The sequence below is a fragment of the Panthera leo genome, chromosome E2 (assembly GCF_018350215.1).
Source record: "Panthera leo isolate Ple1 chromosome E2, P.leo_Ple1_pat1.1, whole genome shotgun sequence".
Lineage (NCBI taxonomy): Eukaryota > Metazoa > Chordata > Mammalia > Carnivora > Felidae > Panthera > Panthera leo.
Genome location: NC_056693.1, coordinates 48,057,562 through 48,082,983, shown reverse-complemented (window position 1 = coordinate 48,082,983; position 25,422 = coordinate 48,057,562). Strand labels below are relative to the sequence as shown.

The 25,422-nt window shown below is 47.1% G+C and overlaps 1 protein-coding gene across 15 annotated transcripts in view; it reads right to left on the bottom strand.

The window, feature by feature from the left end:
- Positions 1-25,422, bottom strand: part of HYDIN (HYDIN axonemal central pair apparatus protein) — a 443,605-nt gene that overhangs the window by 84,257 nt on the left and 333,926 nt on the right. For 14 of the 15 annotated variants that reach the window (XR_006196932.1, XM_042917620.1, XM_042917622.1 and 11 more), the window contains 10 exons: positions 24,765-24,933; positions 21,667-21,846; positions 21,013-21,186; positions 18,696-18,869; positions 14,663-14,874; positions 9,939-10,076; positions 8,026-8,209; positions 5,603-5,744; positions 3,057-3,219; positions 711-1,334 (listed from right to left, as the gene is read on the bottom strand). Coding sequence is in view for 14 of the 15 variants with exons in the window: in XM_042917620.1 (XP_042773554.1) it covers positions 711-1,334; positions 3,057-3,219; positions 5,603-5,744; positions 8,026-8,209; positions 9,939-10,076; positions 14,663-14,874; positions 18,696-18,869; positions 21,013-21,186; positions 21,667-21,846; positions 24,765-24,933 (2,160 nt within the window). In the remaining variant the exon portion in view is untranslated. Of the gene's footprint in view, positions 1-710; positions 1,335-3,056; positions 3,220-5,602; positions 5,745-8,025; positions 8,210-9,938; positions 10,077-14,662; positions 14,875-18,695; positions 18,870-21,012; positions 21,187-21,666; positions 21,847-24,764; positions 24,934-25,422 lie in introns of those variants that run through there. The other variant, XM_042917632.1, reaches the window with a different exon arrangement.

Here is a 25,422-nt window from a genome sequence, read left to right as displayed (position 1 = left end):
CATTAGCCCTTACCTGCCATACTTTCCTCCCAGGCTCTGTTCTCTCCTTGTTAAGGTTGTGTCTAATTTCTTATAGACGAAACCAGAGATCAGCAAACTGTGTCCCCCTGGTCAAGTCTGGCCTGCTACCTGCTTTTGTAAATGAAGTTGTATTGGAACAAAATCATTGATTTATATGTTGGTGGTGGTTGTGACAGAGACTAGATGACCCGCAGCCTAAATTATTTGCTTTCTGGTGCTTTACAGAAGTTCTTCCTCAGACAAAAGCCTATAGTAACTGTCTCCTTCAAACCATTACCCAAGAGGCTTCTGGATATGCAATATTTTCTAGGGCCAAAAGGCTATCTGATAAACAGTATGATTTCTGTCACTATAAGAACTTGTGGGAACAAGATTTTAAAGTAGTTGAGCCTCTTGCTTCACCCTACAGCGTACCTACCTTGCCAGCCTGTAACACCAGTATTATCGATATTAAAAATCAACCCTATAGACAGTTTTTTATGAGGTCAGATAGAGTAATTTAGATCTGTGGAGCTTTCTATGGATTTTCACCTAGAAATAGGTCCTTTTAGCCATTGTTGTTTTATATCCAAGGGATTAATCAGAGATTAATGGAATTAAGGGGATACAGAAAGAAACACCTTAATGGTAATTAGTACAATACCTGCTACCCCATTCATTACATCTGCATCCTGGAAAAGAGTCTGTACCTGATCCCCTTTGGGAAGCCTGTCATTGTCCAGGGCCTGCTTCCAGTTCAAGCCTTCCATGTCAGGTGTCTGGATGTTTATTAATGGCACGCCTAGATCCTTCTTCCCCTCGTGGTCCTCCTCCCCATCAGCCTCTCCTCCGTCGCTCCGCTCCTCCAGAGCCCGGAGCTTCTCCAGACGCTCCCTCTCAGCCTTCTCCCGCTCCTGGCGCTCCTTCTCGGCTCTCTCCTTCTCTGCACGCTCCCTCTCCCGGTCCTTGCGGCCTCGGCGCCCACCCGAAGGAACCTGGCGCTGGTCATCAGCCTCGTGGGGTATGTCGTCGGTGCCCATGTGTTGCAGCAGAATGCCTTGCTTCCGGTCCCAGTACATGAGGATGTTCTGAACATCCTTGAGAGTCAGCTCATAGGTCTTAAACTTGTGGGCCAGGTGCTTGTCAGCATCCTTCCGGAGGTCCCCCTCACTGTCCTCTGGCTCCTGGACAAGGGGAGACCCAACCATGTGAGGGTCTGCCAGTTGGTTCCTTCTCTTCTTTGTCAGTTCCTCCTTCTCCGTTAACTGCTCCCTGATGGATACTTTCCTTTCTACTGAATCCATCTTGACATCTAGTTTGGAAAAAGTAAGCATCTAGGAGGCAAAACACATAAAACATGCTTAAAACATTTCTTTACTGGAGAACAACGGCATAAATGAGAGCAAGAGGATATTGTGTTTTGAAAGAAGGCCTCACAGAGCCCCAGGTGCCTCTTATAGACCCAGGGGCTATGCCTCTGTCTGTGTCATCTTGGGGGGTCCTTGTTAAAATATCCTCTCCACGGTCCTTCGTGGGGAACAAACAGGAGTTTAAGAATTTGGCTGTGTCCTGGCTTTTAAAAAATACTATTTATTTAATTAACCTGGCCTAGAGAAACCAACTTCATCCTTTTTCTCCTGCCCTTTTAAACTTGCTTTGTGGGCTCTGATTTTCCTCCCCTCTGGATGGAATCCTTGGGGAGGCCCCAGAGGTTTTTGTTCATTCTTTGATGACATGAAGTCTAGCCGAATGTTCACTGACTGCAGAGCAGCCCAGAACCCCCTTTCCCGCTGAAAGTGCGCCTCCTCCATAAAGCTGGGCTCTGAGGCAGGCTCGCTGGGTTGGCTTCCCCCTTGCCTCAGCGCCTCACCGTACCACTCCTCTGTCTCATCTCCAACGCAGCTAGGAAGTCAGTGCTGGGTAGAGCTGTCCCCTGGAGGGGTCACTCACCTAGTTGAGTATGGAGGGGAGGGGCTTGGCTACTACTGTGTCTTTCTCCACTGTCAGTAGAGTCACTGCCAAGACACTGAAAGTTCTGTCCGGACAACAGATATCAGGCAGAGGACTCTGTGTGGAAGGAGCGGCCAGAGAGGGGCAGGGAGGGCTTGCCCTTGGAAGGTTGCAGGAGCCCAGCACAGAGCAGCTGGAGGCCAGGTACAGTGGAGAGTCCAGGCCTTCTTGCTTCTTGTGCTTGGTTCTGCTCCCAAGCCTGGGCCGTTTCTGCACGCTCAGACCCTGCTCCTTCCTGAGCTCTACCTGATTGTGGCCGCTGAAGCCTAATTCCTCTGCCCTTGTGTCTGCTCAGATGTGGTCACTGTGCCTTGCTCATCTACTGGGACCAGTCTGCATCTTGTCTGGGAGTCTGGCTTGTCTGGCTTTAGCTTCACCCTCAGAGCATCCAGTGCTGAAATAGTCACTGTGCCCACCAGCTGGCTAGCTACCCTCCCGGGCTGTGAGCAACACTCTTGGTGCTGTGTTGGCTGTTCTGCCTTCCTGGGTCGTGGCCCCAGAGATGTGACTGCTAAGCTTGGCAGGCTGGTAAACTATCACTAGTTGTCTGCAAGGACAAGCTTATGTTGCAGTGCCTTCCTTGACCATTGTCAAGATAAGCTATTGGTTAAACACCGGGGCTCTACTGACTTTGTGGCTTACTGAGGCAAACTGTGAATACCAGCCCATTCAGCACCATGCAGGGGACTTACGGGGAGGGCGGGGTACAGTGGAAAGTGCAATGACTGTGGTCAGACGTAACTGGGGGAGGTCCGGTACCCACGACTTTGTCTCTTTCAACCCCAGGCAGGGTTCATGGCTCTGAACCTCACAGGGTGGGAGGGAGGCCAAAATGACAGAATTACATAAAGGCCAGCCAGGGATCCTGGCACACAATCAGCCCGTGACAAATGTTGGCCCCTTCCCTCCTACCTTCTGCTCCACTGCAAAATCCAAACAGTATCAGGTCAATTTTGTGGAAGGGAAACGTACTGGATTGATGGGCCAGTTACAATGTATGCTCTCTCTGTTCTGCTTCTTGCTAAGGAGCAAGAGAGGGTTGCTACCTGCCGGTTTGCTGTTTGAGATTTCTTTGTGGGAGGTTCCTCCTTTACTGGTCCTTGCTTTGGCCTTTTGACCTTCCGTTTTAGCTCATCTTCTTCCTTTTGCCGCTCAAGCTCCTGCTGTAACTTCTTTTCATGCATCTCCCTTGCCAGCCTCTCCAGCTCCCTTCATCAAACCAAGCAGAGACAACAGAGTTTAGAGCCTCTCCTGTCCACTCTCCCTGACTGGGAGTGTCCAGTGGAGGGACATGGGCAGAGCTTTCTTGGGCATAAGAAGAATGAAATGCAGGTAAAGAAATGTGGGTAAATAATGTGGGTAAATAGGAAGGAAGGAAGGAAGGAAGGAAGGAAGGAAGGAAGACAGGGAGGGAGGGAAGAAGGGAAGAAAGGAAAGAAAGAAAGTAGGGTCTCTGAAAAGTCATTCAGCAAAAGTGATCACCTCAAACTCAACTAAGAGGAACTCTCAATATGCATATCAATCTTCTTTCATAGGAGAGCAAGGCAAGGGCTGAAAATAGCTTGATGTTAGCAGTTTTCAAAAAGTAAGTTGCAAAGATTGTTCTGATATCAGTTCAGATGTGGCTCAGCTTCCTATACTTGTTACATCTAATGTTCAGACAACATTAGAACAGAAACAGTGTTTTATTTATTTATTTTTTAACGTTTATTCACCTTTGAGAGACAGAGTGTGAGTGGGGGAGGGGCAGAGAGAGAGGGAGATACGGGATCCGAAGCAGGCTCTAGGCTCTGAGCTGTCAGCACAGAGCCTGAAGCAGGGATTGAACTCATGAGCCATGAGATTATGGCTCGAGTCGAAGTCTGAAGCTTAACTGACTGAGCCACTCAGGTGTCTCAAGAAATGGTGTTTTAAATAGCAGTCCCTAATGGCTAGCTTGGAGCCATGGTGGTGGATCTGAAAGCCACATTCCTTTCTTTTCTCTATCCCTTCCTGCTATGGATTCAGCTGGGCCTGCCCTGTTGCCAGTGGCAGAAGGGGCACCAAGGCTGGGACACCAAATATAAACAAGAGTGGAGGGGACAGCATTTCTGAAAGTACAAAACCCATCTGTTTTCATTTCTAGGAATCCCTGGTTGCTCCTGGTTGCTGTGATTCTCTATCATCCACTGTAGCCAACTCATCATTACTAGGTGTGTGTGTGTGTGTGTGTGTGTGTGTGTGTGTGTGTGTCTCACACAAACAAGTCATTGCTGAGCTTTGAGGATCAGATTTATATTTTCCAAGTCCACTATGAAATAAATTCCTGAAAGCAATGACCTGGATGAGAAAGAAAGGAGATTCCTTTGGAATCCCAAAGCTAGTATTTTTATACCTCTGGAGGACTGGGTTTGTTTGTTTGTTTGTTTGTTTATTTAAATGTTTATTTTTGAGAGAGAGAGAGAGAGCGCGTGCGAGAAAGGGGGGGAGGGGCAGAGAGAGAGGGGGAGAGAGGATCCGAAGCTGGCTTTGTGCTGACAGCACAGAACCTGATGCAGGGCTCAAACTCATGAACTGTGAGATCATGACCTGGGCTGAAGTCAGATGTTTAACTGAGACCCAGCCACCAGGCAGCGCCCCCTGGGCATTTTTACAAGGGACCATGCAGATGAAGAAATGAGGGCATACTATGGGGGCAGAGAGGGCAAAAAAGCTCTTTTGGGGTCAGTTGGAGGAGTCTGGAGATGGAAGGAGACTATGTCCCCCTACAGTAGGGCAAGTATCTTGGCTTTGCCAATGTGTGGAATTCTATGGAGGGTAAGCAATATACCCTCCTCTCCCAGCATGTTTGAAGGTCTGAGGGCAGAAAGGACATATATCCTACTGCTATCTGAGATAGCTTGAGTCTCCTGGGGCTCATGTGGTGTGGAGGGGATTCAGTCTTTCCTGTGTGGTTCCCAGTGATGGGCACAGAAAGTGGCTGAGACACTGCCCAGGGTCTCTGGTGAACCGTCCAGGCTGAGGATCAAGTGGGAGAGGCAGTCAGAACTCAGGGCACAGATAACACCACAAAAGGCCAAGATGATGGCTGGGGAAGGAGAAATGACTGAGTTCTGGGGAGCGACCATTAAGCTCATGTCAAGAGAGTGGCCCCTCAGTCACCAGCTGTGGACACCTGAGCACAGAGGCTGATGAGCCACACCTAGGGGGCAGTTGTCAGGAGAAGCTTGTGGGAGCTCTTGGAGAATAGAGGGACCAGAAGTCCCCTGCCATTATATCATACAACCTTCCCTCTAGTGTCAGATGTCCTCCAGAGAGAAGGACGGGGAGGACAATGAAAGAAACCCTGAAAGGCTGCAGCCACCAGTCCCCTTGATGGTCAAGGTGTTTTCCTGCTCTTAGCAGGTCATCTTCCTGTCTCCCTTGGCCACACTGCTCCCCCGGAAGGTGATCCTCCTGTGTCTCCCTTGGTCACGCTGCTCCCCAGAAGGTGACCCTCCTGTGTCTCCCTTGGTCACGCTGCTCCCCCGGAAGGTGATCCCAGTCTCCAGGATGGGCTATGTGTTACTCCCGGGGGGAACCACTTCCAGCCTGACTACCCCTTGATTCTGACCTCTTCTTCCTTTCCCGGAGGGCCTGCCGAACCTCTCGATTGAACATGATTTTCTCCTCCTCTGTCATGGCATCATATTCTTCCTCATCCATATTTTGGAGACGCTCCTTCTCTTTCTGAAGTGCCTCCCTGCGTTTGCTCTCTGTGGAGGGAACAGGGAGAGGAAAGTGAGGGAAAGTGACTCACTCACCAGCCTTGGCTGCAGGGCCCTCAGTGGCTCAGCTCCCAGCCCACACTTGCTATGGAGGGTCTATGACAGGGCAAGGGTGGCTCTGGTGCTGCGGGGACATTCTTGATCTCTGGCGGGCCTTCTTTCACTCACACAGTTCCAAAACTGGTCTCCATCTGTGCTAGACTGAATAGTAGTTCCAAAGATGTCCATGTTCTAATCCCCAGAACTGTGAATACGCTACCTGGTGTGGGGGAAAGGATTTTGCAGATGTGATTAAGTTAAGGACTTTGCACTGGGAGACTGTCCCGGATTATCCGAGTGGGCCCAGTATAATCACAAAGGTCCTTATAAGAGGGGTGCAGGAGGGTCAGGGTCAGAGAAGGAGATGTGGCAATGGAAGCAGAGGTCAGAATGCTGTGAAGTAGGGACCATGAGCTGAGAAATGCAAGTGGCCTCTAGAAGCTTGAGAAGGTAAGGAAATGGATTCTCTCCCTGGAGCCTTCAACGAAACAGAGCCCTGTGGACACCCCGCTTTAAGGACTTCTGACTTCCAGAAATGTAAGACAGCAAGTCTGTGTTGTTTGGAGGCATCCAGTCTGTAATTTGCTACCGCAGTGATAGGGAAGTAATATAGCACCCACGGACTTCATACACTACAAACATATGCCGCCAGAGTGCTCAGGGTGACAGAACCATTTGCAGACCAAGGGAAACCATTTTCAATACCCTACAGATTCCAGGTCCAGAAGCATGGTCATGCCCCGCACAAAGGCTGTCAGATTCTTTTCTACAACTTCCACTTGTTGTAGGCCTGTGCTTTGGACTCGGAGATGTATATTTGAAGATCCTTCTCTGACACTTACCAAGGGCTAGGAACAGATAAGAATCAGGTTTCTTCCTCCATAGGCTGCCATGGGGATCATATAGGCAACCCTCTAAAGCATCTAGGCCCGTGCCTGGCAAATTCATAAATGTTCAATAAAAATTAGATTTGAATATAATAATATTGTTACTGGATGCTGCCTTGGGACTTTTTTCAAATGCAGAAGATTTCAGGGAGAGGAGCCCATAATGCAATGGTGAAAAACCTCAATCCACAAGTAAATGAAAAAATGAAAAGAGATACTTTATTTCAAGTTGATGGTAACGGGGACATAAGCTTTGTGGAAAAGCAGGAAGTCGGAGGCTGGAACACTGCCAGGGATTTTCTTCCTAATTTTTCTCTGGATGAGAATGTAAGGAAGCAGTCTTTAAGTTCTGTTTAAGAACTAAGAGAGCTCAAGTTTGTAATTATTTCCTTAATGAAAAAGCACTATGATTTGCTTGGATTTTTCCAGAAGAGAGGTAAGGCCAAGTAAGGAAGGGCAGTGATGTCACCGAGCTGAGGCCAGAGCAGGAGACTGCCTCCCAAGGAAAGTGTCACCTCCTCCCTTGGGGACCAAAATTTGCTAGGTCTGCTTATGACTAAATTGGGAACTCAAGCTAACATTACTCTGAATGTGTGTGTGTGTGTGTGTGTGTGTTTAATTTTCAATCACTGAAATTTTTTTCACGCTACTGTTGTAATGACAGGAAAAAGCAAGGTTTCAGAGTTATAAAGACCTTACTAATTTGCTGTGTGATCTTACACTGTTGATGTCTCTGAGCCTCCTTTTCCTTGTCTGTAAAAGGGGGACAATGATCCCCAGAGGGTTACTGTAAGGATTAAATAACCCACAGTGCCATTTAGAGACATTTCAAGTGTACAGAATGTTGGCTGCAGTGCATGGGAGACAGGAGGCTAAGATGTAGAAGCTGTTTTGTCAAGTTTATGAGCACTTCCAGTGTTTGCAGGAAATGTACAGTCCCCTTAAACAAAACCAGCAAGCTAATCAGTCACCTGAGTCAGGATGGGACTTGTGATGTGTCCCCCATGGGTTGGTTGTGATTACAGGGAAGATGAGAAGGGATGCAGTGTGATATTAGGGGGAAGGGAAACATGTCTGTTACAAGAAGAGCTGGCTGGGTCCATTCCCTGTCCTGTAGTCTCCCGACAGGTCAGCCGCACCTCAGTTCCCTCAGGTGCAAAGTAGAAATAAGAACTTCTGGTCACCTTACAGGGCGGAGGTGAGAACCGATGACATGGCAGATGTAATAGGTTCATCTGCACAATGGCTCAACGTGGTGGAGAAGCATTTCAAAAAGTGTAAGGCTCTGTTGGAAGGGCTGTTAGGGCTTGGGAAGGGCAGCCCAGAAGAGTACGGGGCTTTACCTTCTTGCTCCTTTTTGGCTTTCTCTTGGGCCTTCATGACTGTGTAATCCTGGGCCATGTTGATTACGTAGATGTGCTCCCGGTTGCCGATGGCCTTCAGCAGGCAGAGGAGAGCCACAGCCGCGTTCCGAGCGAAGAGGGTCTCAACGCTATCAAACACCACTCCGCGGAAGCAGTCACTCAGCTGAAACCAGAGTGAGAAAAGACAGTAACTAAGGCCACAGTTACCGGGTTCTCTATGGAGAAAGTTGCTTGTTCTTTCGTGGGTGGTTTTACTGGGGGCTGCATTGGTCTCTGCTGACCTACTGGGCCCCCATGTAAATGCCGTTAAACCACCCTTCCACCTGCTACATTCAACATGCTGTTATAAAATATGAGAGAAAAATACAAATATTTTATCAGTCATGCAAGAGCTTTATCATACGTATTTATAGAATAAAAGATTTCTCCCAACTCTACAGAAATAAGGAACGCAAACTAAACGTGAAAGTGAGGGTTTGGGCAGGTCCATGAGGAACAGGCAGAGAGGAGGGAAAGGCAAGGTATCCCCCCTCACAGAGTAACAGCAAGGGCACCAGTAGCAGGTGGGCCATTCAGATCTTTCAGTGGCGTTACTGCCTTGGCGTGTAATGATCTTGGTAATACTAACCACTGAGGAGCAGCCTCTGTTGTACATCAGTGTTACTCAAAGGGTGGTACACAGACTGGCCACCCTTGGCCAGGAGCTGATCACTACCAGTGTTTGATGAGACCAGAATCGTGTGCCAGAATGTAAATCAACGACATCACGAAAAACACTATTTCAGCTGCTGGTTTTTTGTTTTTTTTTTTGTTTTTTTTTTTTTTGTAGCAAGTCTGTCGATGGAGGAAGCCACGCAAACTCCATGTTTCATCAAAGACCAGTACTTCGAGCAGCACTGCTCTGCTGGCTTACTTTGGGCTTTACCAGTGATTTAACCTGGGTACACGAAACACCAGCACACTTACCAGCCCACCTTGCTCGGGTCAGCTGAGAGTGACAGCACTGTGAACACAGTAGCCATCAAACCTTAACCTGAGTAATTTCCTGTGATGACATCTCCTCTTCTGGGAGCCTCAGGTCGCATTTTGTTCTATTGAAATGTGCAACTAATATCGTGGCCTACTTTGAAAAAGCCAAAGCCAATGGACAACTCCAGGACCTGGTGAGCCGTTTAGCTCTCTGCAAACCATAAGCAGCAAACAGGCTTAGGGGTGTCCTCCCAAATCCTGCTGATCTTGTTTTCTTTTCTTTAACTGTATAATGCTTATGAAAACAATTTTTTTTAACTGGAAACGGTTATTGTGTTTTTTGACTTGAAAAGCAATGTGTCATTGTAAAATAATTCAGAAATGTATGAACAGAACTAAAAATCCATTATCCTGCTATCCAAAGATAACCACAGTTAATATACTTTCAGAGTTTTTACTGTTTGTATGACATACATTTAGACATATTCTTATAGAAATGCAATTGTGCTGTACATACTATTTCATAACCTTCTTTTCTCACTTAATACATTGAAAACAGATTTTTACAGCAATTAATATGGTTCCAAGTTCTAACTTTCCATGGCTCCATGTTATGATTTTTAATATACAACTGTAGGGCTGTATCATGAATCTGATTTTTTTTTTTTTTTAATATGTAACATGCTCAATGGTCCTTTAAGGAGAGTGACTTCAGGCAGCAGACTGCGCCAGGGCCAGTTGCCTAACAAGAGCTGTCAAAAGGACAAGAGCAAATGACTGTTGGGGGTGAAGAAGCCCATCTTTCCTCTCCAAGACCCCTGGGTTCTGAACCGCCATGGGTGGGCCGTGGATCGGAATCTCAGGTCCCAGCGCAGGGATGGAGTGTGAGCCGTGCAGCTCTGGGCATGTGGGCACGGACGTACCTGTATGCGATCAGCCAGGATCTGGGTGAATAGGTCCTCAGGGAGCACACAGCTCACGAGCCCGGTCTCACCTCCGATACTGGGGCTGACACTGAGCCGGCGCTGTGTGGGCCCCGAAGGGAGAGGGCTGGAGGAAATCTGTCGAGCGGGAGAAGGATCAGGAGTTAGAATCCAGCTTGGTGTCCCAGCAGATCTCATACTTACAAGCCATATGACCTCGTGGAAATCGTATAATCTCTCTGGGCCTCATTTCCTCATCTGTAAAATGGAGATTGCTTTGTAAAATGAAAGGTTTTCCTTAAAGAATTGCCTAAGCTTCAAGTGGGAATACTGTGAAAGGTGCTTTGTATATGTACACATTTGTTCATTCATTCAACAAATATCGGGCACCTATTAGGTACAAGGGGTCCCTCTAGCACTAGGGATACAACAACAAACAACGCTGGCAATGTTGCTGCCTGTGTGGTCCTTATTTCAAATAGAGGAGACAGAAAAGGAGCAGGTGAATATCCAAATCAGTCACATAGTCTGAGATAGTGACAAGTGCTAGGGAGAAAAGAATGAGGTAAGGACATAGAGAACGGTGACAGGGTTGGACAACAATATGAAAGAATGAGACAAGATCCTGAGAGAAGAGTCTTTCTGCGAGGGAACAGCAAGCTCCTTGCACATGAGTGTGCTTGATGGGCTCTGGGGAGCACGTGGGAGCCCAGTGTAACTGTACTGAGTGAGCAATGGGGAAGAGGGTCGGGCTTAATTCAAGTCTAAGGCGTAGTCAGGGCTTGCAGACCCCAGTAAGGAATTTGGATTTTATTCCAAGTGTTATGGGAAGTGGTTGGCATGTTTTAGGCAGAGAATGATCTGAGTTTTATTTCTGAAAGGCCACTGTGCCTGCTGCATGAGGTGAAAAGAGCGGAGGCGGGAAGACTAGTTAGACATCTCCATGGTCAAGGCAGGAGATGAAGGATGCCATGGTGGAAGTGGTGAGAAATGGCTGATACTTTCTCTAACATTCCATCCCACTAGGACTTGGGATAGGATGTGAAAGAAAGAGGGGCACCAAGAATGATCCCTTGGGTTTTAGTCTGAGCATATGGGAAAATGGCAAAGTCATTAATTAAGAAAGAAAAAAAACTGAAGGAAGAACAATTTTTTGCCTTGTTCTGTTTTGGGTGAGGGGCAAGAGTCACTTTTCAGACACATACATTTTGAGATGTGTTTAAGCCATTCAACAGAGATAATGAATGTGAGTTTGTGTGCGTGAACCTCAGCTGGGCAAGAAATTGGGGTTGGAGACAGAAATGTGAGGGGCACACGCATCCTGAAAATATTTAAGTACTTAATAAACTGGATGAGATCACCTATAGAGAAAAGGTAGATAACAAAAAGAAAAGAGCAGATGACTCAGTCCTAGCCTATTCCAAAAGCCTATGGATCTGGAGGATGTGGAAAGGTGCAGGAGTAGGGGGAGTCCCAAATGAGGCAAAGGGGAAGGAGAAGAGCGTGGTGGTGTGCTGGCCAGAAGCACGTCCAGGAAGAGGACTTATCAGCTGCTATGAGGTCATGTGAGGTGGATGACAGAACACAGGCCACTGGATCTGGCAAGATGAATGCCAGCGACCTTGAGAAGAGTGATCCGTGGGGTGGTAAGGACAAAGGCCTCACTGGAATAGGTGAAAGAGAGAATGGGGGTTGAGGATGAGGAGGGAGGCATGCAACCATTCTTGGGGGGAACAGCCCTGAAGAGGAGTTGAGGGACGAGGTAAGAGCTGGAGGGGGATCTGTGATGTCGGGACAGTGTTTTTAAAGATGGGAGGTAATAAAGCATGCATAGATGCTGATGAGAAGGATCTATAGGGCAAAAAACAAATGGGAGGGAAAGGGGATGACTGCAGGAATTCGGCTCTTGAGTGAGAAGGGCCTGCACATGTGCAGGGCCTAGGATGAGAGCAGGGGCAGTGACTCCGTGGCAGGGAGGGTGCAGCCTGGCTCGTTGGTCTGGTGGTGGGAGAATATGGTGATGGTCTTCTCATTGTTGCTGCTCCCTCCATGGGTCAGAAGAGAGATCATCAGCTGGGAATGAGGAAGAGGAAACGGTCTTAGGGGTTTGGAGAGTGACGACCCCAATAAAATAGTTATCTTGAAGAGATGGATGGCAAATTTACTAGGGCAGACCAAAGGTCCGCTTGAGATTTGTGGTCTTAATTTTTAAATAAAGACCACTCAGGAGAGATGAAGATTGTCTCCAGCTGTGTTCAGCCGCTCTGCATGGAGGAGGTGGAGAATCGGCTTAAGTTTTGCATGGAGAGTATGATGAAGGGCAAGGGGGCAAGGGAATGCCTAAAGTGACAGACACAGATAACAAACCGAGTAAGATGGGGAGTGAAGGGGGTGGTAGGCAGTGAAGATGTGGACTGGAGTTTTGGATGGGACCAGTTACTTCTCACAGAAGTCATATGCAAGGTTAGAAGATGGTAGTCAGGATGTAGGATGTGTGGTCTAGAGGTCTTGGAATTTATGGGTAACGATGAACAAGTTCTTGAACATGACCATGGCAGTGAGGAGCTGAGGTGGGCATGGGACTGAGAAATGAGAGTGTTGTATTAAATGTCATTCAAAAGATAAGAATTTCCAGTGAGTGCTCTCCCAGAACACAGTGATGTATAAACAAATGACCTTATATTACAGTCATATCTTTATTATGTGACATATTATACATTGCTTTCCACTTGCAACATAAATAAACTTTAAGTCATTGGAGAGTTCATGCTTTAGGAGAGCTTTAGAAAACTGAAAAGCCATTTGTGGGTGGAGCATGCCAACACAGTGACTGTTGTCCAAAGCATTAGTCCTGTCACACTGGAGCAGTGTGAGCAGCCATGTGGGCAGGGGTGATCTTGAACAGGCTCTGAGTTCCCTATTTATTGCAAGGGGATTGGGATCAGATTTAGTGTTTTCTCCTGCCTTTGATATATTCTAAAAAGCCTTGCTTCACTGTCCAGATGGATGGAACCCAATCAAAGAAAATGATTCCCCATGACACCCTGTTTAATACAAATATGAGTTTTAGTTCATCCATGAATACCATATTTGGTCTTGAGAAAGAGGGTTAAATGATGCTGCAAAAGAAACTGAGTCGACGGTTCCAATTTTCAAGATGTTAGAAGAAGGAGGGACTGAAACGAAGATGAGAGGCATTATTTGGCACAAATTCAGCCCCCAGAGTGTCCCATCCAACCTGCATACCTCCTCTCGTGAGGAGACCTTGGCTTCCATTCCATCCACCTGCGCCATCCAACATGTGGGGCCTCTCCTGCAAGGGCCTTCACCTCCACTTTGTTTTCTTCAACAGCCTCCTCTGAAGCGCCCACCTCTCCCACTCTCCCTACTGCACTCTTGGATGGTAACAAGACCCACAGACTCTTCCTCGAATCCTGTTTCATTCTGCTCCCCTCCTCTTAATTCCTTCTCTCCATATACTGCACTTCCCATATACTACTCTCAACTCCCTTGCCCCTTGTTCTGAGCACACTCGTGCCCTTGCAATGATGACTTCTCTCTCTACCTCTGAATGACTGCTTAGGGAAATCTTGAAACAGCGAAGTTATGCCTTCCTGTCTTGGCTGGAGAATCAGCATTCTAAACTGTCTTTTCTTTTGTCCACCACCCATTTCTGGTTCTATTCCTCCCGGTGGACACATCAGTGCTTCGCCACTCTCCTCAAGCATGCTGTGCAACACTAACCTCCTCAATGCTTCCTGCAAAGACTTTGCATCCTGCACACGTCTTAGAGCCACTCAGCAAAGACCTTCTCCGACCTCCGCTCTCCACTTGCCTTCCCCACACGCAGCTGTATCTGTTTTCACCTTTACTGACTCCAGAAGGAGCTGGCCCCCGTCCCTTTTGACTGTGCTTAGTCCTTTCCTCCCTGTCTCCTCCAGGAATCTCATTCCCTCTTGGGTGGATTGTCACCTTACACTCCTCCAGGAGCTCTTCTCCTTATAGACCTGCTTGTGCCTCCACCTCCTTTCAGAGAAACAACTCTCTTAACCCTAAATTTGCTCCTCTAACAACTAGTCTCTTTTCTTGTTCCTTGAAACATCTTGGAAGCCTACACTCACTTGACTCCACTTTCCCCCCGACAACTCATCACCTACCTCTCCACGGTGCCATCCACTGTCTGGCCACAGCACCTGCTATTCTGCCAAGATTGTTCGCAAAGTCCCTTGGCTGAGGCGCAAACTTCCTGACTACTTTATGACCTTCCATGACTCCTGTGCAGCCCTCCCACAATTCATATGAACGGTTTCATCCTTAGCATTCCTTTAGTATTAGACTGAGCCATATGAAATTGCTGTTCCAATGGTTGAATGTTGGCAATTTCATGCGGTTCAAGCCAATTCCTTTTACAAAGCTCTTTTGTCACCAATATCATTTTATTGCAAATATTTGAATGTGTGGTTATCTCCTTCATCAGACTCTTAGGGCAGCTTAAGTGCAGCGATTTTGCTTTATCTTTATTTTGTTAGCATTCAACCCAGTGCCTATAACATTAAAGTCACTTGCTGAACGCCTGCCAGATGACCTCTCCTTGCAGGACCTGCACCATGAACCTGGTGAGGGCCCCCACAGCAATGGCATGATGCTGACACAGCTGAGGGGTTCTGAGGAGAAAGGGCAGGAGGAGGGATCCCACCCCTCTTCTGGGGAGCCCTGGTTTGTACCTGTGGCGTTTCGGACGCATGCTGGTGGTGCTGCTTCTGAGACCCAGAGCCATGGCTCTCCGCCTTGCTTTTGGCAATAATCATGCTCCCACGCATGGTCTTCGCTGATTTCATTTCAGGGGACAGGGTAGATTCTGAGGTAAACTTGCCCAGGGTCTCACTGCTCAGATGTGTCTGTCCCACAGCAGTTTGGCCTGAAGCAGCCTCCTGGGCTACACAGAGAGAGTGGGTTTATATTAAAAGTCACCTCAGGATGATCAGGAAATAATAGTGGGGATGGCACAACTCCTAGCGGGGTTGGTGTGATTCTCTTGAGGAGCACACAGCCGTCTCCATCTGCAGCTGGCTGGGAGGGGCTGGAAGAAGAGGCTACACACGCCGAGGCTGGATGAGGACAGGCGAATGGAGAGGCTGGACTGGAGTCCAGGGCTCTTCGCTGCCCATCTGCCCAGTGGGTCCCATGTTAGTCTGCCCCACTTCCTCTTCCAGCCCCGAGGGCAAGCATTTCTGAAACTGCTGGTCCACTGTAGCCCTGCCTTAGAAAGCTGACACCTCAGATGGGGCAATGCGGTTGTGCGCTAGGCAGCCTCCACGTTTTCCAGCTCAGGAAGAATTGCTAAGACTCCTTATTCCTTGTTGGCCATTTCAGCAAATAAGCCCTCAGAACTCCCTTGAGAGCTGTCACTATCTTTTGTCCCTCTGTCCCTCCCCTGAGAGCTGGTTATAGGTACAAGGACACCATACTGCACCTGGGGGTGGCAGGGGTCAAAGGGCATTGAGGCCACCAGTGGAACAGCTGTACCAACATTCTGTTGGTTCATCCCTCGTTCATCCAGGTCCTGTTACCCCCGGTGCCTCCAGGCTCCACCTGATTGTGATGGCTCCAGCCTCTTGCCACCTGTGCCCACTCACTTCGCCATGAGTCCTATGCCTCCACGGCCGCTCCCGCCTCCACTGATGGCTGTAGGGTCTCTTCTGTGCTGTCCCCATGTCTGTCAACCTCCCCTGCCAGCGGCGTCATCCAGCCATATCTTACAAAGCCAGCTCTTCCTGATATAATACTAATAAGGGTTTTCATTTCATCTCTCACTTCTTTCAAGACATCATCATTTCACCTCCTTTTTTCCTCACTGCCCAGCTTCTAAAACAGTAGTGTGGGCCACATCTGTCCAATAGACGTATAATGTGTATCCAATTTAGATTTTCTAGTAGCCACATTAGAAAAGTACAAATCGATTTCCATGGTATGTTTAACCCAATCTACCCCAAATGTGATTATATCAACACATTTCTACCTTGTTATTTTACAGTCTTTTTCTCCTACTACATCTTCAACTCCCATGTGCCACCCCCTACCCCCTGCCTGAACCACCACCCCCAAGCAGCACATTTCAATTTGGACACCCATGTTTCAGGTGGCTGGTGGGTACTGCATGGGACAGGGACACACAGGGTTAGATTTACCACTTCTGCTTCAGGACAGCCTGTGGACCCCGCAGTGAACAGCAAGTGTAGGTTTGGGTTTAACCCCTCCATTGAAAGGGCTTTCTCCAAAGCGCCCAGTGACCTCTGAACTGTGACCCACAGTGGCCCTCTCTCAGGGCTCATTCTATCTGTACTTCCAGCAATCTATGACTACATTCATTCATTGATTTGACACATTTTTGGAAGTATTTACTCTGTGTCTACTCTGTGCCAGGTACCAACCCAGGGGCTGGGAATGCATCAGTGAAGAGAACGAACACACATCCCTGCTCCCAGCTAACATCCTGGTGGGGTAGGGAGACAGTAGCATAAGGAAGTCAAGTAAATGGTATATGAACCAGTGATAAGGCCTATGAGACAGACAAGGCCAAGGTGCCCAGACCCAACCAGGGCACTGGAGAGGTGTGCAAACCCTTCTTGCCCCTCCCGCCTGCAGCTTTGTTTCCTTGACTTCTCTGCATCCTGCTCTCCTGACTGCCCACCCCTCTGACACTCACTCTGCCTTCTCGGCCTCCCTGGCTTCTCCTCTACCTACACTCCTCTTAAAATATAAGTGTTCCCCAATGTCCTGTCCTGCTCTTTCCATCCCTCTCCTCTTTCTGGAACTTTCTGGGCTGATTTTCTTTCTTCCAGCAGGTGCACCTCTTACTTTCTTGAGGAAGACTCCCCCCGTTATGTCTTTAGCTTGACATGACCTCCTCAGGTAGGAAGACCAAATCCACAGTTTCTTATGGGACACCAACACAGCTCCAAAGACCTCTGTGAAATGTAGTTTAATTGACAGAAAAGGAAACAAAATCTAAGAGAACCAGAATTATGATGTAGCTTGGGGTTCCCACTGACGGTAGCTGATTATGCCATCCCAAAATATGACTATTAGAGTTCAGGATATGTCACCTCAAAATACGCTGCTTGCTTTTGAACTGTGGGCACTTGAAAAACAGCAAATGTGGGGAGAAGACTTCTCTGACCTTCTCTTATCTGTCTAAAGACAAGTGTCCAAAGGGAACTCAACTGTCACAAATCCCCACCCTGGGAGTTCCATCCAGCAGAGTGGACTGACTCATCACAGGAGAGGAGACATGCTTGTCATTAACTACCGTACCCTCGTCCATTGTTCTGTGGGTCCATTCATCTTCCCTAAGACTCATTTGCTCTCCCCTAAGAGGACTACCTCCCTCCTCTTCTCTCCCTGTGAAGATGGTATTTAATTCAGAATTCTAAGTCACCTCATTTCCTCCTGAGTATCTTCCATGTACACAAGAAGGACACATGTTAATAAACTTATTTTTTTTCCTTGTTAATCTTTTATTATAGCAGTCTCCGCCAAGAACTCAGGATAGAGAGAAAATTATTTTTCCTCTCTTTCACTACTCAAAAGCTACTTTTCTGACCTTTTCAGCAAAGAATCTTCTATTTCCCTAAGCATTCTATGCAGAGGTATGGAAGGGGCATGCCTAAAAGCCCCAGCCACTTTTATCAGTCAACCAGCAAGCATGGTACACTATCAGAAATGATGTTATGCTGTTATGAATGAATATTTATTAAAAATGGTTCCTCTCAGAGCAATCACTCTACTTCAATGTATTTTACCAATTGAGCAGCCATCTCCTGCCCTGTCGGTCCACAGACAACCTGATGGAGCCAGAATTCTCTACCTCTGGTAGGCAGGCCACACCAGGCCTCACTACTATGGTGTTTAAAACCTTAATTAATTTTCTTCTCCAACAAACTTTCTCCTTTTCCCACATTTCCTATCTTGGTAAATGACATCACTCTCTTCCTGGTTTCCATGACTGGAAATTCTAGGTGACCATCTGGAATGCCTCCCCATCTTTCAATTTCCTGCCATGCAGGTGCTAGGGGGTCGGCTGGCCCAAAACTGTTCACTGTCGGCATCTCCAGTGCTTCCTTTACAAGACATTACAAGAGCTGCTTTCCTAGTGTGGCTTTCTGACCATTTCTCCCAGAGGGTGATAACCACCCGACTCCTCTGTTCCTTCAAAATAAAACCCGAATACCTAATCTCGGCATCAAGGTCAACCAAGATGGGCCTGAGCCTGCCTTCCCACCTCTAATTTACTGTCAGCTTCCTTGCTTTCTTGGGCAGGAATGTACTTGACTTCTTCTTTGCCTGTCCTTTAAAGCTCATTTGCATGAAAACTTCCCCAGATCAAGCTGGTTGGACCCCAGCCATCCCAAAGTTGCCCTTTCACAGAAGTCAGTATTTCTGTTACATTATTTCCCTCTGCTCTGAACAAGTCCATGTCTGTTCCCCTTCCACAAGTCACCCCCAAAAGTGTGGGCTGCCTCTTATTCATGGTCCTGTTCCCCATAGCACCAAATGGGTGCCTGTCTGGGCAGCGGGGAGAGCCACAGATACTCAGTGAAGACAACTCTTCCCTGGGCTATAAGTTGGCAGTATGTTGTAAGTCAGCTTTCAACCAGGCTGGGGGAGAAAAGCTCAGCGGGGGACACAGAGAAGATGGGTATTAGCAGCAGGCTGCCGGCCACTTGACCACAGAAAGTCAGGGGAAAAGGCTCTTACCAGACTCTTCTCCTTCCTTCATGGACTGCTCTATGGCAGCTCTGACACAGAGCTCACGGGCCCGGATCCCCGGGATGTTGCTGCCATCAGAGATCGCTTCAAGCACGATGGAGTCGATGTTCAAGCAGGCTGCATTGTAGTACCTGGCCATGCTGACTGCGGTGGCTGATTTCCCTGAAAAAAAGGTCAGGAGGTTGAATTTCCTGGCTCTCAGTTGCTTAGTGTCTCTAGACAGAAGAAGTTTCTAGAATGGAGGCCCCTGTAGAGTAATCTCTCCAAGCGCTTTGCCTCTATGTCTCTTGTGCGGCCACAGATGGCAGCAGAAAAGAGAAAGGAGGCCGGAACCACTAGTCAGGACCACGGATTCTTGTCCTCATTCTGCCACCCATGTGTTGTGCACCGTGTGATGGCAACACGTTTGCTCTCTGGATTTTCTCCTCAGTCTAGATGGTAATTCTATCAGATGACCTTTAAAAGTCATGTAGCTCTACTGTCTCTGATTCTAATGGGAAGACTTTTTTGGTTTAAAGAATAACTTGTGTTGATCTTTCTTTTCTCATTTCAAAATATCTGCTTGTTAAAAAGAAAGCAGAAAATTCAAAGAACAAACAGGAGGGAAGGAAAAAGAAGATCCATAATTTGCTCACCCAGAGATATTACAGTTAGCATATGGCTGCTAAGTATGTATATATAACTACCTTACTTATATTTCTTATAAAGAAATGGGTTATGTGGTAGGCTGAACAATGCCCCCCCACCCCAGCCAAAGACATCCACATCCAAATGTCTGAAATCTGTGAATATGTTACCTTATGCGGTAAAGGGGGTTAGCACCTTTGATTAAGTTAAGGATCCTCATATGGGAAATTATCCTGGATTATCTGGGTGGGCCCAACATAATCCCAAGGGCCCTTATAGGAGAAAAGCAAGAGGGTCAGAGTCAGAACAGGTGATTATGATGAAAAGGAAGAGAGACTGGAAGATACTATGATACTGGTTTTGAGGACGGAAGAAGGGGCCACAAGCCAAGGAATGCAGGCAACATTTCTAGAAGCTACAAAGGGAAAGGAAATGGGTCCTCTCCTAGAAGCCTCCAGAAGGAATGCAGCTCTTTTGACACATTTTAGACTTCTGACCTTCAGAAGGAAAGTAAATTTGCATTGTTTCAACTTACTAAATGTGTAGTTATTTGTTATGGTACCAATAGGAAATTAATCCAGATTACAAATCCTAAGTATGACATTTTTCTTACTTAAAATGATGTACCATGAACGTCTTTCTATTCATTTAGTACATTTCTATGGCACTTAAAGAAATTGTGGTGATAGCCGTACATAACTGACCATTTTAACCATATTTTAAGTTGCATTAAGTACATTCATACTATTGTGTGATCATCACCACCATAGGCCTCCAGCACTTTTTCATCTTCTCAAATGGAAACTCTGTACCCATTAAACAACAAGCTCCCATTCTTCTCCTTCCCAGTCCCTGGAAACTACCACTCTTCTTTCTGTTTCTATGAATTCGACCACTGCAAGCACTTCATATAAGTAGAATCATACAGCAATTATCCTTTCGTGATGATTTCACTTAGTATAATATCTTCAGTGTTCAACTATATTGTAGCATGAGTCAGAGTTTCCTTCTTTTTTGAGGCTGAATAATATCCCATTGTACCGTATTTTGTTTTTCCATTTATCTGTCAGTGGACAGTTGGGCTGTTTCTACCTCTTGGCTATTGTGAGTAATGCTGCTATGGGGTGTACAAAACACTGTTTATAGAGGCCAAATAACTTACTATGTGGATGCACTAAAGCTTAATTAACCAGTCTTCTATACTGACTGCTTCAATTGCTCCCAAATTTTTATGATGCTGAGCAGCGCTGCAGTGAATGTTCATGCAGTTAATCTTTGTCCACATCACTAAACAGATTCTTAAGGTAAGCTTATAGAAGTAATATTTCTAGCTCAAGGAGCTTGTGCTTATTTCCCCCTCTCCTGTTTTATCATTTATTTTTATTTTCCCCCTCCTCTTTCTAAAGAATTTAATGTCTTGGATTTTTCCCTAATATTATTTTAAAATTATTGGAAGAATATAAGCTCAAACAACTCAGAGATATATTAATTAAAAATAAGGTGTCCCTGCTCTTTCTGTAACACTGTTTCTCTGAGATTGGCAATTTAATAGTTTGAGGATAGTCCCATGGTATACAAATCAAAAAAAAAAAAAAAGAGTCTTTTGTTATCTCGAAAATTACATGTGCGAACTTCACCATAACCCTTAAAGTGACAACCCTTGGGAGCTGCGGCATACCTGACAAGGGTGTCCCGTGGATGATAATGGCGATGCCCTTCCTGTTCTTGGCCATGCGGCCTTCTGCAGAAATATCAATGCCCAGGTGGCGCGCGATCGCCTTGCTCACTGGGTTGTTCTCTACTTCTCCAACCTCTTCCGTCGAGTGGCTGTCAACACTCTGTATCTTGTCAGCTGCAAATTAAAAATATACGTGTACAAGTGCATGCCCATGGGCACGCCCAGAATTCATACAGTCTGATGGAAAGGAGAACCACTTTTTCTTCTTGAACACTGCTGTGGCACAGTGGCAAATTATCTGCTGCACATGTTGTCACAGTTCCCACTCCCCCCTGCAGTGGATGGGAAGTGCCCTTTATAGCTGATAATTTGTCGACAGCTACTGGAAGTGAAAATACAGATACCCTTATTGACTCTTAATTCTATTTCTGGGGGAATATCTCCTGCTGAAAAAATAATACTGGAAACTAGCTGAATGTGCAACATTAAGGGGAATGGCTGACTAAGTGATGGCATATTCCTACTACAGAATTAATACACGGTAGTGCTAAAAGGCTCAAGGGTGCATTTTAGGGAGAAAAGTAAAAAGGCACTGGACAGTCTTCCCACTTCTCTTAGAGAGAACCAGTATAAAACATTTAAATGTTTGGTTACTTTGAAACATTATTTTTTCCAGGCTTTCCTCATCCTCCTCTTCATCCGGGTAGGTCTTGGACTCGACCGTGGGAATGTGCCGTTCTTCAGGGTTGGACGTGACAGAGATCCCTTGGCTCAGTGAGGTCCTCTTTGTACTGCCAGAGGTGCCTTGTTCTGATGAGGGCATATCTTCCTCTTCTGCCCGAGAAACAAAGAACAAAAACATGGGGGAAGTGTTGGGAGGGGGACAAGGGAGAAAGCTATGGAAAAAGAAAGAGACAAAGTGGAGAATCACTGACCTGGTTACCATCACCCTGGACTAGCCAAAGCCAAGGAACAAGATCTGCAGTCAGTTGGCTGTTAAGAAGGTTCTCTGCCCAGGGGCACCTGGGTGGCTCAGTCACTTAAGCATCTGACTTAGGTTCAGGTCATGACCTCGTGGTTCGTGCGTTCCAGTCCTGTGCTGGGCTCTCTGCTGTCAGCACAGAGCCTGCTTCAGATCCTCTGTCTCCCTCTCTCTCGGCCCCTCTCCCGTTGGTTCTCTCTCTCTCTCTCTCTCTCTCTCTCAAAATAAATAAACTTTAAAAAAAAATTTCTCTGCCCAGAGTGTTTCTACATCTTAACATTAAAAAGACTAAAATTATATATTTTCTCCAGAAAATTTAGAAAATTCAGAAGAGCAAGAATTATACAACTCATCTGCAAAAGAGATGTAGATAGAACAAGAAACAGTGACCGAGGAGCTGCAGCTGCACTTTATGATACCAGGCCCGCAGAGCTGTGGCCTCTCAGATCCTTAATTTTAAATTTTTCAAAGCTGAACTTGGGATCATGTTGTATATACCAATTTGTAGCCTGTTTTCCCCCTAAATCTGTCATGAACATTTGTCTATGCCATTGCCAAGTACACCTACCAATTTGTCTGCCTAGAACCCTCCTCACAATCTCAGTGGGGTTGTTGGGCTGTGACTGTACAAAATGACCCCCTTTACCGGGCCTGTTGACGGGGGTTGACACTGTCTTTGTTTAGAGGTTGTATCTGAGGCAGAGAGGTCGGAGGTCTCCAGTGACTGGCTTCCCTGGCCGTGGTGCGGGAAGCAGGGAGGATGGTCTGCACATGAGCAGAGGGAGCACAGGCTCAGGGAAGCCCTGGGGAAAAGCCGAGTATGCACCTTCCTGGCTCCCTCTGAACCCGTGGGTCCCTGTTCTCGGCCAACTTCCAATGGGCCAAATGAAAAAACGAACCCACAACTGTACTGTGTAAGGACGGGGACGAGAGCAACAGGGTCCTTCTCTGATTTTGTGATGCCCTTTACACATGGCAGCACCCCCAGCGTTCTGTCCCAGTGGTTCTGAGTTCCAGTGTCTCCCCTCCCACCACCTTCCTGGTTGTGGGCTCTCAAAGACAGGGCCTGTTTCACTGATCTGTTTACAGTGCTTCAGCTCCGTTCGTGGAACACTGTGGGTGCTTGTTATAGGCTTAACTCGTTACCCTAAAATTCTTAGGTTGAAATCCTACTCCCCAGTACCTCAGAAAGTGGCTATGTAATAAAGTTAAAAAGGGGTTATATGGATGCCCTATTCCACCCACACTCCAGTATAACTGGTGTTCTTTAAGAAGAGACTAGGACAGACACAGACAGAAGACCATGTGAACACCAGGGGAAGACAGGCAGCTACAAGCCAAGGAAGGAGGTTCTGCAGACAATGACCCAGCTGACACCTGGATCTTAGGCTTTGAGCCTCCTGAACTACGAGAAAATAAATTTCTGTTGATTAAGCCACCAAGTCTGTGGTCTTTGCGATGGCAGTTCTGGTAAACTAATAGTGCTCAATGACACTGACCAGGAGATTGAGGGCAAAGGTGGTCTTCTTCTCTCATCTTCTCCTTTTAGGACAAACTAGTATTCTCTGACTGGCTCCCTTGAGAGACAAGACGAGCCCAAGGTCAGGAGAAAATGGACTCCATTCCATTCATTCATTCACTGTTATAGCACATGTTATTGGGCACCGTGACGTATCAGGTGCAGTTCCATGCTTTGGGGTTACAAGTGGGGAATGCATGATCACTGCCTTTATGGGGGCTTCTTATTGGGGGGGGGAGACAGGTATGAAGAAAACAATTACACATGTGATGACTATTACACAGAAGAACAGGGAGGGCACATTTCCAAGATGAGGGCATGATAAACAGGAAGGAGAAGCATGCATCACGACAAACTGCACGGTGCTACAGGTCATCAAGGACCCCTGACGCTCAGGTGCACAAAAGGGAGCCCATGGATGGATGGTGGGGTAATACAGGGGCGCTGGGCCAGAAAGGGGCACATTATGAGAGCACAGTCCAGTTTTATGATTGGGGTTTGGCTTAAAGACCGTGGAGGGCCAACCTCATCCTTGGGGGAACCCCCACTCCTGACCTCTCTTAGGACACCAAGTTGTACCCTGTGTGACATATTCAAGCACACACAGAAGCCACGGAGTACAGTGGTTACCGTCGTGGATGCCAGAGTCAGAGAGATCTGGGCTTGAATCCTGACTCTGCCCCTTCACACTGTGGACCTGGTGTCTCAGTGCTTTAGTCTCTCAGGTAAGTGTGTAAAGCCTAAGTGTTCTTCTATCCCTCTATTAGCTGTTTTTAAGCCTGAACTCCCCACTAGACTCTAGTGGGAGCAGAGCGTATCCCTGTCTCTGCATTCATACTGTGGGGAGAACAGGCCCATTTTGTTTTTTTAAAAATTTTTTTTTTTCAACGTTTTTTATTTATTTTTGGGACAGAGAGAGACAGAGCATGAAGGGGGGAGGGGCAGAGAGAGAGGGAGACACAGAATCGGAAACAGGCTCCAGGCTCCGAGCCATCAGCCCAGAGCCTGACGCGGGGCTCGAACTCACGGACCGCGAGATCGTGACCTGGCTGAAGTCGGACGCTTAACCGACTGCGCCACCCAGGCGCCCCAGAACAGGCCCATTTTGTGACGTTACAGATGAAATATGTGAGGCACCAGCATGTGCCCAGCATGTGGCAGCTGCTCGGTAAGTGGCCGGCCTCCCAGCAGGGACCCTTCCAGGGCGCCAGCGCGGTGGCTGAAGCCGGGCTCTCGGCCCTGAGCTCTCACCGTTTTCCTGGGCCAGACTCTCCAGAAACTTCGCCTTCATCTGTTCCTCTTTGGACCGCTTCATCTCCTTAAAGTACTCATAAACCTCTGGGGGTAGCTTTTCCCCCGGAACACGGGGAGGCAGCAGCAGGGTGTTGTAGGAATCGTAGCCCTTCAGCATTCGCAAGATCTGCAAGAGGATGACAGGAACTGCTGCTGGGTGTGCTAGAAGCTTTCTCCTGACGGTCCTCGGAGGGTCTGCTTACCCACCAGGTAAAACCCCTGCTCCTTCCTGTACAAGGGGCCTTTGGAGAGGTCTAGAAAGTAAGGCCGGGCCCTGAAGCTGGGGATACAAGATCTTGATTTTTGCCCCATTTGAGCCCAGGCATTTCAGATGTGGAAGAGAATTTTCCTCTTATTTTACAAATATCATATACTGTTTTCCTTTCTTTCTTTCTTTCTTTCTTTCTTTCTTTCTTTCTTTCTTTCTTTCTTTCTTTCTTTCTTTCCTTTTTTCCCTTGACAAAAGTACAGAACTCCATTATCCACTTTGAGCTACACGTTCTTGAAAAATACTGTAGTTAGAAATGTTATACAAGGGAGGAAAGTGGTTGTCTCACAGAGGATTCAGGGAGAAACAGATAAAATGGTATTAAGCATGTGTGTGCACGAGTATGTG